Source organism: Capsicum annuum, chromosome 9, assembly GCF_002878395.1.
Source record: "Capsicum annuum cultivar UCD-10X-F1 chromosome 9, UCD10Xv1.1, whole genome shotgun sequence".
In the NCBI taxonomy this organism is placed as follows: domain Eukaryota; kingdom Viridiplantae; phylum Streptophyta; class Magnoliopsida; order Solanales; family Solanaceae; genus Capsicum; species Capsicum annuum.
Window position 1 is genome coordinate 201,753,567 of NC_061119.1, and position 15,713 is coordinate 201,769,279.

The window sequence follows — 15,713 nt, forward strand, 5'->3', positions numbered from 1 at the left end:
TTGTGATCCATCTGTGCTAGCAGTGTGGTGCATATAAATAACAGTAACACAAAATTTGCAAGCTTGGTAGGTCATTTATGGGTATCAATAAATTTTTTAAAGCATCTCTTGGTGTAAAGCCATACATGTGAATGCATTTTAGATATATTTTTGATGGGGATTAGGATTTCACTGATGTGAGAGTCATACTTTCTTCTTTTTAACAAATACATATTCCTCATCAAAAGGAGGAAAAAGATAAAGAAAGGGGCTGATTTCGTTCATACTTATGACCACAGGTTTGCGGAGACAATTGATTTAAACACAACTGATGCTGTAGCACATAAACACACACCATATATTATTATCCTTGTTAAGGTGGCAGAGGAATGGGCAAATACTCATGATGGAAAGCTTCCTTCTACCAGAGAAGAGAAAAAGCACTTCAAGGTTGAAAAATATATTTTTCAAATCCCTCTTCAGTTGCATCCTTAATAATTCCTTTTTTTAATCCATCTAATATGATTTGGTCGATTTATTAAATGCCTTAGGATTTGATTAAATCCAAGATGATTATGAGGGATGAAGAAAACTATAGAGAAGCCATGGAAGCATCATACAAGGTCTTTTCTCCACAAGGGATTGGTAAGTATATATGTGAATTGTGTGCTGTATCAGAAACTCATACTAGTTTTTTCCATCTTGTATAATAATTTTAGTGGAGACTTCTTATATTTTATCGAGTTTTTGGGATGGATTCTTAATGGTTCAAACCGTGTTTGCTGTGAGTGCTTTAATCTGGGTAGCAGTTTCTTTAGACTGTGAGCACCCGCATTAAGAATAAGAACTCTCATCAGTCCATCTATTAACATCAATAACTCTTTAATGTTTTCAATATTGCTTTAGGCAAACTATAACCTGTTGTTATTGGCACAATCTTATGCAGCTTCCTAGAGATCTCAAAAATTTCATAGTAAAAGAAGATCAATTTGAATGTTTTCTTCTGTGAAATCTCTATAATATGTAGGAAACTGCATCGAATTGGCCGCAACATCAAGTTGAGGGTTGCCTGATAACCAGATTTGAAATTTTAGTAGATAATGAATTTTGTTCTTATATGTCAGAAATTCCCAATTTATGGGGAGCTGCTTCACATCTTTCATCCTTTGGTTCCCATTCTTCTCAAATAATTGGGAGATTTATCTTTGCCTATTAAATGAATATATTTACCTAATTTTGTGTGTCAGAGTTGCTTGTGATCTTTGGCAGCAGTTTATTCGATTATCTGGTTTCTTTCTCGAAATTTGAATAGATTTTTTTACTTACCCGTTTTATCAGAATGATTGCCTATAGACTATTGAGGTGGGGACATCTTCAATTTACTGAGAAACATGCTTTTGGTGTATTGTCAATATGGGCATTTTACATAATCCATTACGATCTTACCAAAGTTGAAAATAAACCTTGTCTTTATACGTCAGGAGGCTTTTCTACTACTTAAAAATAAAAATAATCTAGAGGCTTTGCTAAACTCCAATATACAAGATATGCTTATATTTGTCTGCTCGTAGATAGTTTATGAATTTTTAATGGTTTTATGTATTCATCATCTTGTTTCTCTTTATTGCTAACTAGAGGACTAATTAGGGTAACATGCATTTGCAATTTTATACCCCTTGCCGGCTATTCTAGTCTTAGTCTTTTTTTTCCCAATTGATTGGTTAAATCGTTTCAATGCAAGAGGATAACTCAGCGGTAAAAGTCGTTGAACTACAACTATCCTAGAAAATAAGTGGGCCTAGCATTTGGTTAAATACTTCCTTTTCTAAACTTGTAAGGGTATCATAGTGATGGTAGATCTTAGTTCATCAGAAAAAAAGAATACTCATGGAGTAAAGGATTTCTTTCTTGAAACTTTATATTATGTTGGTTTCAATTTAGTTAGTTGGATTCTTAATTTGAACCGGGATGATGAGATCGGCAATGTATAATTGACTTTTCTCTTTCATATACTAGGTCCAAACTTACAGAAGATTATTAATGACAGTTGTACAGAAGTTGATTCCAATTCATCTGATTTTTGGGTGTTGGTAGCAGCCCTGAAGGTAACTTGCATTTTCTTTGGAAAAAACATACACAGGAAGGAAGTTGGAAACATTTTCTGGAACTATTGTCTATTGCAGCCTCATTAGTTGATTTAACCAGATTAGAAGAAGAATTGACGAGTTGATAGGTCCACTAAAACATGATTTTACGTTGCTGATGTTTTTTCATTCTTGCTGATTGTTTTGCTCTAAATAACATATAGACATCTTAAATAATCCATACATTTGATGACTTTTTAGACTTTAGTTGATTGTAAAGGTTGGAAGTAGCAGTTCCGCTGGTTCTCTTTTGGTGAGGTTGCTTGTACTTGTTTTAGTTCTTCCTTTACATCTTCCTTGTGCGTGTTTTCCTTTCAAAAGAGCATGGGGGCAGGGGATAGAGGGGCCCTTGCCAAGTTCTTCCTTTGAGTGATGGAGAGCTCTGGCTTTAGCCTCTATAATGAGATGGTCCTTCCGATCTCTGTCTTTGTTGCTATTCCACATTTTCACAAGAAAATCTGAGGTATTTGATGGATTAGACAAGTGAGGTTTAATTTGGGAACTATTCCGTGAAAAATAATCTTCCCTATGTTCATGGCTTTCTTTTAATTGATATATATGCTAATCTGCATATGCATTATTCTGTTAGTATCCACAAAAAATTAGCACATTGTCTCTCTTCATTTTGGTTCAAGGTTTCATTCTATTTTCCTTCAGCAAATACATTTTTGTTAGTAGCTTTTATCAAGCAACCTGTGTATGTTCTCTATATCAATATTTCCTTGCATTAGTAGAAGTTGGTGATCGATATGATATATTTTCTTTCATTCCTAGGAGTTCATAGCTAATGAAGGTGGTGGGGAGACACCTCTTGAGGGGTCGATACCAGACATGACATCATCAACTGAGTTAGTGCTTTAAGTTTCTTCACTACATATTAAATTTTTATTACTCCCTCTGTTTCGAATTGATTGTCCAATTTTGACTTGATATGGAATTTAAGAAATTAAAGAAGACTTTTGAATTTTGTGTTTTTAAACTAAAGATAAGTTGAATGTGCCAAATCTTGTGGTCTGTTTGTTGAAATTTAAAAGTTGTCAAAAAAGGAAAGAAGCTTTCTTTTTGAAACGGACAGAAAAACAAAGTGGGACAAACAAATTGAAACGGAGGGAGTAAGATTTATGGTAGTTTGTTTATTGATGCTTGGACTGTTGACTCTATTGCAGATTGTATATAAACCTGCAAAAAACCTACCAAGCCAAGGCTGAGGCTGATTTTCGTGATATGGAGGAAAGGGTCAAGAATCTACTCAAGAAAATCAGTAGGGATCCAGCCAGCATCTCCAAGGCGAATATAAAGAGCTTTTGTAAAAATGCTAGGAAAATTGCTGTAAGGGGATTTCATGTTTTCTATTCCCTTACTTTGAATGTCCATCCATCTAGAATTACTTCTTTATGCTATGTGAATCTGCTTCCTGTTTACAATTTGGAACATATCATATTTCTTGCTACATAAACCATATATTCTTTTGGTTTCATTTTATGTGTCTTAGTTTGATCGGACATGCAGTTTAAGAATGTGAAAGGATTTTGAATTTTGTGGTCTTAAAACTAAATGTGTATAACATGCCAAAATACTCTTTGAATTTTGTGGTCTTTTAGATGCCACGTCATTCCAACAAGGGAGATGCATTATGGGTAAAATAGGAATATTGGAATAAAAATCTTACTATATGTAGAAAGATGAAATTATTTTTGAAACAGAAGACACATAAATTGAATAGAGAGAGTATCAATCTGTTTAACCCTTATGAAAAGGACTCCTCTGCTTGCTGCTTTTGTGGTATGAATTTGTGATCCTGTCTGTCTCTTTTCTCACGGCTCTTCTTGTCCTCCTTTCCTGAAGTGGTTAAATTTGAGTTCATCCTAAGAGCCATTCAGAAAAGGCCCTAAACTATTAAACGGGTTATCTTATTTAGCACATTTTTGTCTTGAGCCGGGGGTATATTGGAAACAGCCTCTCTACCTCACCTCACCTTTGAGGTAGTGCGTAAACTTACCCTCCCCAGAATACTGTGTATGTTGTTGTATCTTATTTGGCACATGCCTTGTTAAGTCCTTCACTACAGGTGCGATGGGGGGGTGGATCCTGTTAGGCAGACGGATGCTAGCTTGGGAACACATATTCCTGGTCTTGCTCCTGTATTTGATTCAGGCAATTGTTTGAAAATTCTCAATGGCCTCAAAAACTATATGCTTCACAAAGTGTGTTCAGCTATGCTGTCATGGAAGAATCTTAAAATCTCCTCCTTTTACCTGCATGATTTTGGTGGTTGATTTTGTTGCTATGTTAGTGATAAGATACTACGATAGTGATGCTTTATGTCAATATTAAGATCATGACTTGGAAACAAATTTTGAAGAGACTGCTGACAAGATGGTGCATCTTTCTTAGGATGACAACAATTTCCACCGCTAGCTGTCAGCAAATTCCATTCAACATCATTATTTCTGGCTGGATGTTTAGTTTCCTGTCGCTGAAATTTTGTCTTTCCGTTATGTTAGGTTTGCAGATATCGGCTCGTTGAGGACGAGTTTAACTCTCCTGCTCAACCAGAGTTGCAGAAGTATCTGATAGATGAGGATCATGGGTATGTAATTGCTTACCATAGGAATATGGATTGACACGGTCTAATGACCTCGAGTTGGAAACATCTTCAGTGATATAAATTGAAATAGGAAGGGTTCGTTGGGATAATTTTAGCTCTTCGAACCGACATGATCCTTTCATGATACGTTGATTGTTTTGTGATACCAAATAACAGGACTTTGCAAGAAGCCAACTCTCTTAAAGTACTTCCTGAAAAGTAAGTCTATCCTGGCTAAAGCCCCCTGCCATTTTCATGGTGGACATTCTTTTTCTAAATCTTTTCCCAAGGGCTTCTTGTGAAGTCCCATATGAACTTCCAAATTTTGAAAAACAGATTTTGGAGGCATACTTTGGGTTATTAAGACCTTTTCTGTTGAAGTAGGAGTATTTCAAGTTCTTTTAATGAAGGATCTCTCATTTTAAGATATTTGCATGCTTGACTTAATGAAGGCACCATTTAGTCCAGCTGCTTCTATGTTATCAGCTAACCAGGGTTTTATTGAAAACTACTAACTTTGCAAGTGATGCTAATCAAAGCATTAGGAATAAAATAATTATTGCTTTGAGAATGAGAAGTTGGTGATTTGATAGCTACATTTTATTATGCAGGCATTAGGATGGACTTGCTTCTGAAAATTACTTTGTACTATTTTTTGTGGTTCCTTCACTTTGTCGTAAATGTCTTTTGAAGATGTGTACTTTCTAGTAATCATGCTGATAGTGTGCCTGTGTGCTACTTCTAATATTGCAATGGCATCTTTTTCTGAGAAAAAGGTAAATAGATGGTTAACTCGGGAAAAGGCAAGGAAAAGAGAAAGTACTTTAATGTTTCGATAGACTTGAAACTGCAGCCATTTAGTCATTCAGAAGGTATGATGGAAGCGAAGCCTGAACTAAACCGTTTTTCAGCGAAAAGATATTTGACAGTATCTTTTGCTGGTCTTTGGTATCATATGTTTGAAAAATTAGGGATGTAATATTGTCCAAGCTTGTTTGAATTGCTTTTCACGATGAAGTTGAAAATGGATGTGGAAGAAAAGAAATACTGGCTACAATAATACTCCTTCAGTCCTAAAATAAGTGGCACCTTCGCAAATATCATGTCCATTAAGAAATTAATAAATACAATGATAGTTTACTAAACTATCCCTACTTAATAAATATCTCTTGAAAATTGAACACTATTAAGAAGATGGAGTATAAGGATATAGTTGGAAAAAACATATTTGTCTTGAATTCCTAAGACACTTATTTTGGGACAAATTTTTTCGCTAAGCTGACACTTCTTTTGGGACAGAGGGAGTAGTATTTAGTGCTGAGATGAAATAACGATAGACGCTACCCTTTGAAACAATTTATCTGTTAGGAGGATGCTGGAAACTGGATTGTCGTTGTTAACAGTTGCTGTCTGATGTATCTCTCAGTTCTCTTTCCATCAGTGGAACTTCTTTGGCCATGTAAATGTAGGGTGGGGCGGAATAAAGAAATGCGATGATAAAAACTTGTTGTTGAGATTAATATGATACTTTTAACAATTAAAAAATAATAATTTGGGGCTTAAGGAGAGTTTGACTTGTTCATGTAGTATGATATTCTTAAAGACAGCAAATATCTTGTATTCCGAATGGGTGCTCAAAAATTTTCTTTTTGCCGAACTGTTAATATTTTTGTATTTGAATGCATATGCCGGTTGTTGATCTTCCAAACATTAGTTATTTTGCATAAATAGTCTTTCATTAGGGAGCTTTTGCATACTCCCTTTTTATGGCAGTACTGCTGCGGGTCTTTATATTCTTCTTCGAGCAGCTGACCGGTTTGCTGCAAACTATAACAAATTTCCTGGCCAATTTGATGGGTAAGGACTGATGCTTTTCATCCATACAATTTCATTTCTAAAGGAAAAGCTAATTTATGACCATCTGACTTTTAAGAATTTCTTGGTAGTGAGATGGATGAAGATATATCCCGGCTGAAAACTACCGTTGTTGGCCTACTCAACGACCTTGGTTGCAATGGCTCCACCTTATCAGAGGACCTTATTAAGGAGATGTGTCGATATGGTGCTTCGGAGCTTCATGCTGTAGCTGCCTTCGTTGGAGGAGTTGCATCCCAAGAAGTGATCAAGGTTCGTGTCTGCTTCATTTTTTATCGTGAATCTTGCTTCTTTTTTTCGAAACTTCTACTTTACTTGGATATACAGCCATGTTTTATCGGAGCAGTAATCTAAGGTCTATTTTGTTGTGTTCGATGCAGCTCATCACTAGACAATTCATTCCCATGTCTGGGACTTTCATCTTTAATGGCATTGATCACAAGTCTCAACTGTTGTTGCTGTAGTCTCCGAATTTACAGGCATGTCCTTTCTTTCAACTTTACTCTGTATTCATAGGTTCACCGGGCCTGATAGTTTTCGCTTTCACTCTTGGCAGATTGCATTTCTTATGGAGCATGTGAAGACGAAAGTTTTCCATGCCACACGTGATTTGCAGGAAATTTAGGATCAGTGAAAGAGATTATTTAACGAGAGAATATTTCTAAATTTGAACACAAACAAGCGCCCTGGACTCTGGTCCAGAGGTAACAGCGTCAGCCACTACGCGTGATGTGTGGTTTAGGTGCATGTCATGGGTTTGAACATGTTACGGACCAAAATGTTAGTTTTAGCTGTTCTAGAAACAGATACATGGTATAATCAGTTGATTAGGGATTGTTTCATTTTTGATATCCTATTTCATCTCATTTTTCTTACCTTCAGGCTGCAATTTGATCCAACTAATGCTCATTTCTCAACCATTTAATACCTCAGCACATTAAGCCCTATAATATACTTGTAGTTCAATTTGTTTCTTCTCATTTGTATGCCTCTATTTTCTTATTGCTACTCCGTTATTGCTTGTGTCTTCATAAATGTTGCATTTTTGCTTTCTCTGAGTCGAGTGTCTTCCGAAAACAGCCTCTCTACCTAACAATGTCCCCAAGGTCTGTGTACACTTTACTTTCTCCAGGCTCGATATATTCTAGAACATATCGGTATCCATATGTTCTAGTAGCAGTGGCTAAAGCTAGAAGGTTAAGGATCGAGCTCCATCGAATCTAATCGTTTTTGCTCAAATCCTGTATTTGTATTAATAAATTCACTAAACGCGTAGAAAAATTAAATTTAGAATTCTGATAACACCTAATGTCGTTATCCTAGAATACAGACTTAAAATTTAAACTCGTAGCTTTGTTGCATTACCAAAATATTGAAAAAAACTTTCACGCCCAGTTTCTGCATCAATTCATAAAGTACATGGCATGTGATTTTACATTTAGCTATAGTTAATTAATGCACATCATTACTTTAACTTTTATCACTACCCATTCATCAGGGTGAGGCAAACATTCAGAACAAATAAATATTTACCGTCTGAATAATTCTTTTCCCTCTTGAATCACATGATTCTTGGTGACCACATTGATAAGTAGGGATTGGCATGGTATGGTATATATATAAAAAATAAGAAAAAATATCTTTCTTAATAAAAGTAGAAAAAAAAAAAATTTCATAAGTGACTTTACGTTCATTATCTCCTCTCCACCCACTCAACCCACCCCACTCTCCATTCCATGGTATTTTTTTAGTTTATATATAATGTTTTTGCAATAATATTTTTACTTACTGGACATTGGAAAAATAAGTAAAAATTTCACTTCTTTTTTAGGAGAAACATTTTCCTTTGTACCAAACACACCATTTAGCTCCACTTTCCTTTAATATTCTGCTTTCGTTCAAACAACAGAAATTCTTATCCGAAAAAAATTCTTCCTTTTTTCAGCCACAGACCAAACAATCATGCAATATATAGGTTGGTGTAAGTAGCCTTTTTTTTAAATCCCGTGTCCAGTATCTGCATTGGAGCCCCAACTAATTCAAATCATACACTGTAGGGTTCATTCAGAGGGTAACACTCCCAACAATTTTTTTTTTCCATACCCCAGGCTTAAATTCAAAATCTTTGATTAAGAGTGGAGTAAACCGACCACTTCAGCACAACCTATGATGATGGTGTAAGTAGCTTTGATATATTACTAATCTATGGGTAATGGATGTGGATTAATCACACTGATAATTAAGACAAAAAAAGGAAAAGTTCCAAAAAAGTTAACACTTATTAAGCTACACGTACAGCCTTCCTTTATGCATGCCATCATGAATTGCTTAGGGATAGTCTGATCCCAAAAAATAAATTATTACGAGATTATATTTTAAATTAATTTATCTTTCCTCTTAGAAAAAAACAATCAAATTTGATGGAATAAATATTACTACGAAAAAAAATGAAAAATAAATAATTAGTTCTTGTAAACTGAGAAGTGTGTCATTTCCACGAAAAGTTCTTTGACACGATCAGGACCACGTATCACTCTTGGTTGTTACTCTCTATTTCTCTCAGAAATATTTATAGTGTTTTTTTATTTACACCTATTTAAAAAAAAATAAAAATAGGATGAGTACTGTTTGTTATTTTACCATTATCTATATGATTATTTTCTAAGATATAATGTTCTTCATGGAATATTTATTTTATTTATGTATCATAATTGAGTAATTTATAGTCTTCAAGATAATACTAAAGGTGAAATGAAAAAAAGAAGTATTTTGAAATTCTAAAATCATAGGTTTACTAATCTTATAGTTTAGGGGGCTTTAGCATCTTTGATTTTATTGCTTATTATTTTGCTTGGTTCAACAATATCATTTATTCTAGTGAATTTTATGGACCTACTAGATCAGAAGCTTCTGAAGCTCAAGTATTATTTTTTCAGAGATCAACGCTTTGGTCTAATGTGGAATCCATTCAAAGACCTACTGATTTAATTTAGATAAATATCTAGTGCATTTTCTAATCAGAAATGTCATTTTTAGGAGAAACTGCGTTTTTAGGATTTGCGTGCCCCATTGTAGAATATTTTAAAATGAATATTTTAAATAAAGACAATTAATATTTTGAAATAAATATTTCAAAGCAGCAAGTATTTTAAAAGGAAGGAGTACGTACGTACTACTTTAGTATTAGTATCTAAAAACATAAAATAAAAAAGAAACTCTGAACTGTTCTTTTACCAACTCTTCTTAATCATTTATGGGTTGCTATGTTCCTATGTTCAATTCAATTTTTGTGTGTTTCCAAACATGTCACAATCATCAATGAATATAAAGGGCCTAAAATAATAGTTTAATTATTGAGAAATATGCCATTATTAAATCTAATAATAGAAATCTTATCATTTTTTTAAGAAATGTGTAAAAGAGAAACACGGTAGATAATTTGAGATAGAGGTTATATATATAATATTGAAAGTCTCCAACTTAGATGACACTTTCCACCCACACACTTTTTCCATTCCCTTTTAGCTGTCTCGAATTCTTTTTTAAGAGTCTAACAATATAAGTTTTGATTAATATTTTAAAATGCAGTTTTCTATCATATTAATATGAAAAAAATTATAACTTCTAGTACTTTGTATAGTTTTTGAATATCCAAATTTTCATTTAAGAATAATGAATTAATCTAGTCTAATTTAACTTTAACAATTAATCAAAATGCAGTTTTCTATCATATTAATATGAAAAAAATTATAACTTCTAGTACTTTGTATAGTTTTTGAATATCCAAATTTTCATTTAAAAATAATGAATTAATCTAGTCTAATTTAACTTTAACAATTAATCAAACTGACTCTCGAAAAATAAAACGTGATAATCAAAAAAGAAATGGAGAGAGTAATATTTGCCTTAATCTAATAAATATATGACACGTATTCTCACACACTCTTTTCACTAAATCATAAATAAGACTTAACCATGGTAACTTAGTATGGTTAAATGTAGATACTAAAAAGGGTACTGATACAGTAAAGTTCTCGCTATGTAGGATTTGGGGAAGTTTCTCACCACAAAGGTGTATTGTACGGCGCCTTATCTTACATTTCTACCGGAGACTGTTTTCAAGGCTTGAACTTGTGATCTCTTGATCACACGACAACAACTTTACCAGTTACTCCAAGCTCCCACCCATTAAATGTAGATACAAAGCGTGATAAGTTACCAAGGTATAGCACGATGAATAAATCCTTCAATCCATAATTAAAAATTTCTAATTAAACCCAGCTAAAAATAAGATCCTAGTTGGGAGCAATTACCTCTTAATGAATTCTAAGCGGTCGTTTGGTTGAGTGTATTGAAAAGTTAATGCATGTATTAGTTTAATGTGTATTATTAGTACCTTATTTGATATATTTTTTCACCCAATGTATAAGTAATGCAAGCATTAGTTATACACTCTACTATGTATTGAGGTGTGTATTACTAATATCTCAAAATCCATGTTATTAGCAATGCAATGGATCTAATACATGCATTAACATGATTAAAGATACTATTATCCCTCAAAAAATTTTCCGCATCCTTTCCAACATATATATGAAACGTATTTCTGTAAAAAAAAATAATTATGTAATTCATGCTATTTTTAATACATCAAACCAAACACTGCATAAGAAAAATACAAGCATAGCTAACACAAGCATTACTAACACGCCATATTTTGCATTATTCTTATACACTCTACCAAACGACTCCTAATTGACACAAAATTGCATTCATTATCAGTTAATTTCAGACCAAATAGTCAGGAACTTTATTTTATTTTGAGAAAAGAAAGTATTTTCTTTCTTTTTAAAATATTTGGTCTTTGTTGACATGATACTCTCTTTAAAAATATTTACGAGGAATTTATTTTACCAAATTAGTCTTAGCAATTGTGTTTTGAAAATACAAATTTAAATATATACGCTTTATTTAGTCATTTAATAACATGGATAGTATTGAAAGAACATAATAAAGTTATTTTAATTTCATAAAAAAGAATTAAATTGAAACAAATATTTAAAAAAAAATTAACTGAAACAAATATTTTTTTTTTTAAAAGACCAATTATTTTAAAACGGAAAGAGTACTGTATTAGAATGTTAGTTAATGTGCTAAAAGTAGATTTATTTATTTTTATTTGGGAAAGGAAGTTTCCAAAATAAAAAATAAAAAAATCAGTAGGTAGAGATATAAAAGTGACAAGATATGAAGCAGAACAAAATAAGTGAAGTTCCCTAACCTTGATTGTCACTTTCGCTACCTAAAACAATACTTAGTTAATTAATAAACAATAATAATACTTTTTTCATTGCAAAATAAGTGTTACATTAGCAAAAAAACAAACAAACACATCTATTATAAATTTAATAAAATAATTGTAGTTTACTAAACTATTCCTCCTTAATAAATGCCTCACAAAAATTGAAAAAAATATATTACTAAATTTTGTCTTGAGTTCCTAAAGTGAGATTTATTTTGAACAAAATGGTTTTGATAAGATATTACTTATTTTGAGATCGAGGGGTAATGACATATGCAGAATAATCACATAAGTAGAATCTGAAGAAGATGAACGGTACAACATTATCTCTATCTTTCTTTGTAGGATAAAAAAACTATTTGCGATAGAAGCAAATTCAGAACTACTTAATTAATCAATATGGATAATATATTTTAAGCTAAACATGAATTTAAAATGCCAAATACACACAGTGACACAGTAGTATCAGATGAAATTTTCTTTTCTGACAGAACAAAAAGCTTATAATCTGCTTACACATGTCAAGATTCTATAGATTCCCTTCAACTTTTTTCTATTCTGATTCTCCAATCACTTAAATGCAAACTGTCAAGCATATATTTGATAACAGTAGCGGAATCAGAAATTTTATTAAAGAATGTCACATATAAAAAAAGTAGACACACTAACATTTATTTTCTCCGTTTCATAGTAAATGAATTGTTGGATTTTGGCACACATATTAAGAAAAAAACATTAAAAATATAAATTTAATACAACTTTTCATTTTTATCCCAAAAAAAAAAAAATTGACTTTGTAATACTTTTTCAAAAGTTAATTGATTATCAAATCATAAGGAAATTTGAAAAAAAATTTAATGATTCACTTATTTTAAAACACCAATAAATACCCCAATAATTTACTTATTCCGAAACGGAAGAAGTACTATATATATATATATATATGTAAAACTAAAATTTTCACCTAGCTAAACAGTGTTATTTTTCGATGAATTAGTGTCATTTGACACCCTTAGCACAAGATGGCTCTGCAAGAGTGCCGCTGCTCACTAGACCATAATATTTTTTTCTTATTGTATTCTGAATAAATTATTGGTACATATTACATGAAGTTTTAATACTATAAATATAAAGTTTGAGTGAAAGCTAGTGAATTTTGTCGAACCGTTACAGATATGCAAACATTCAAGAAGGGCATTTATTTAAGCCACTGTAGCAAAAGAACTAGTACAGTTTGCTCATGATTCATGAACCCCATTTCATTATAGGAGAAAGGTCCTCAATCTTGAAAAAGACAGTTTGGTAAATTTGGTACATGTAGCTATGCTGTCTTCAGTTGCGTTCCAAGAACACCCCCCCGCCCCCCACCCCCCACCCCACCCCATGCAACAGCAATAAGCATTGAGAGTTTGAGGGGGGATGTTAGCCCATATGTTATTGGGCCTTTAGTTTATGGACCTTTAGGTTATTGGCTATGTATATATAGCCTACTTTTGTTTTAGTTAGTTTTATGCTTTTCAGATTATATTGTAAACCTTAGCCTTTCTTTCTTTCAATAAAGTTCTATTAACAACTGTATCTTCCTCAAAGTTTGTTCCTAGGATTTACTTTTTGCTGTAAAAATTATATCCTTCTTGGTTTGTTTGTATCTGGTATTTGCATTAAAGCTCCGACTAATCTTGATTCGAGTCCATTATCGTGTAGTGCATATGGGGTTTTGCTAAAAAAGTCTCTTGGTTTGTGGCCGTACTCGCATTGAAGTAAAGGGTGAAAGGTCGAACCTGAGACCTCTGATTATGTTGTGTATATGGGATTATTGAAGGATTGAAGTGTATTGTAAAAATGTATTTCAAGAATAGAGGAGCAACAGAAAGGCCATCAAAAAGTGTAGTTTCTCAAAAATGGAGTCTTTTTCTATGTCTTGTTGGTAGTTTTTGTGCTGGAATGATCTTCACAAACAGGTAAATTTATTCACTTCTTTTTCAAGAAAGACTGAATTCTTGTAGTGTTGTTTCACTTCTCTTGATTGGGTATGAGATCTTTTCTGTGTATTTGAAGAATTTTGTTTGGAAGGGAACCTTGGAGTAACTGGTAAAGTTGTTGCCATGTGACCACGGGTTCAAGACATGGAAACAATCCCTAGCAAAAATGTAAAGTGAGGCTGCATCGTACAATAGACCCTTGTGGTTCGGCCTTTCCCTGAACCCAGGCATAGCGAGAGCTTTAATGCACCGGACTACCCTTGATTGATGTCTTTACATTTTTAGGTGTTGATCAAGTATTCAAAAATCGTTAAGATTGTAAAATTAAAAAAATGGATGAATTGGCATATGATGTAAAGAGATGAGATTAATTATTTTGAAAATGGATTTTACTTACATATTTTGGCAGTGTAAAATTGTTTTACGCTATCAGTGTATTTTAATCATACTGTGGCAGATAACCTTTTTTATTTTCCTGCTTCTAATACCTGCAGTTATCTTTTATACGACGAAATATCTTACACAATGATCATGTATTTGGAAATCAATTCATGAGAAATGATACTTTGACAGTATTGTAAGCATTTATTGATTGCAGAATGTGGACAATTTCTGAAACAGAAGGAGGAATTACAAGAACAACTACAGTTGAAGCTGAAAAATTGAAGTTAGTTTCAGAAGGATGCATTACAAAATTTGTAAGTATTCCTAATTCTACGCCATATCATGTCAGATCCTCCAAAAATGTATTACTTTTGGAGGATCCAATATGCACTATCAGTATTTTTGAAGAGTCCGAGCAACGTACATTCTAAGTACTAGAAAATAATCTCTGACTTTCTTGTTCATTTCCCTCAACCAAACATTTAACTTTGATCTTTTCCTTTTTTTGGTTAAGTTGCAGCAGAAAGATATAAAACTTGTATCTAAAGATATTTTTGGGAATGTTTCCAAGGCGAATCATGCTATTGAGTGAGTTTTGCTCAATCCTCTTTTCCTTTCTTTTCTATTACTCCGTCTGTTTCAATTTGTTTGTCTGGTCTTGACTTGCACGGAGTTTAAGTAAGTAAAAAAAGACTCTTGAATTTTATGGTCTTAAACTAAATATAAGTAGAATGTACCAAAATGTTGTTTAATCTTGTGACCTTAAACATGTTATATAGAAAGTTAGAATCAAAGGGTTGCCAAAAAATGAAAGTGGCGGCATTCTTATTGAAACGGACTAAAGAGGTAGGTACGACATACAACAGATTGAAACGGAGGGAGTATTTCTTATAGTTTTGATAAATTACAACTGAAACTTTGCATTAGATATGAGAAACATATATAATGTGAATGCTGATGAATAACTGCATATCTTGTACAGGACATTAGACAAAACAATTTCAAATTTGGAGATGGAATTGGCTGCAGCAAAAGCAACACAGGAGTTGATTCTTAGTGGAGCTCCGATATCAGAAGAGATCGAAAAAGATGAATCACGAAGAAAAAGGAAATATTTTATGGTGGTAGGAATAAACACCGCGTTTAGTAGCAGAAAAAGAAGGGATTCAGTTCGCGCTACATGGATGCCACAAGGTTTAATGACCGCGCCCTATGCCTTAACTCGTCTCGTGCTGGCATTTGTTTTATCTGATATGCAACATTGTTGATTTAACAGGTGACAAAAGAAGGAAGCTTGAAGAAGAGAAAGGAATAATCATTCGATTCGTCATTGGTCATAGGTGAGGGATTTTGCTTCTGCTAAACATTCTAAATTGCACAAATCATATATGTATATTTGAGTATTTCTCTTCTGCTCAATTAACTTGACTTTTTCTTCATAGGAAGAATTTATACAAAGA

General features: G+C 32.9%; 2 protein-coding genes across 5 annotated transcripts in view; both read left to right on the forward strand.

Moving 5' to 3' along the window:
- The window catches only part of LOC107842222 (NEDD8-activating enzyme E1 regulatory subunit AXR1), a gene marked incomplete in the record, with an annotated part of 19,279 nt that extends 11,714 nt beyond the window's left edge, over positions 1–7,565 (forward strand). The window contains 11 exon segments of one of the 2 annotated variants that reach the window (XM_047396422.1): positions 279–429; positions 531–624; positions 1,996–2,084; positions 2,898–2,971; positions 3,290–3,452; positions 4,628–4,713; positions 4,888–4,929; positions 6,484–6,567; positions 6,657–6,837; positions 6,966–7,064; positions 7,142–7,565. In XM_047396422.1, the coding sequence (XP_047252378.1) occupies positions 279–429; positions 531–624; positions 1,996–2,084; positions 2,898–2,971; positions 3,290–3,452; positions 4,628–4,713; positions 4,888–4,929; positions 6,484–6,567; positions 6,657–6,837; positions 6,966–7,049 (1,048 nt within the window). 2 annotated transcript variants of the gene reach the window in all.
- Positions 7,566–13,448: 5,883 nt separating this feature from the next.
- LOC107842220 (probable beta-1,3-galactosyltransferase 2) lies at positions 13,449–15,447 on the forward strand (the record flags this gene model as incomplete). 3 transcript variants are annotated; one of them, XM_047396424.1, is given in 4 exon segments in its annotated part: positions 13,449–13,848; positions 14,468–14,567; positions 14,768–14,841; positions 15,236–15,447. In XM_047396424.1, coding segments are annotated over 4 exon segments (505 nt in total), but the record flags the coding sequence as incomplete, so codon positions are not given.
- Positions 15,448–15,713: the final 266 nt, after the last annotated feature.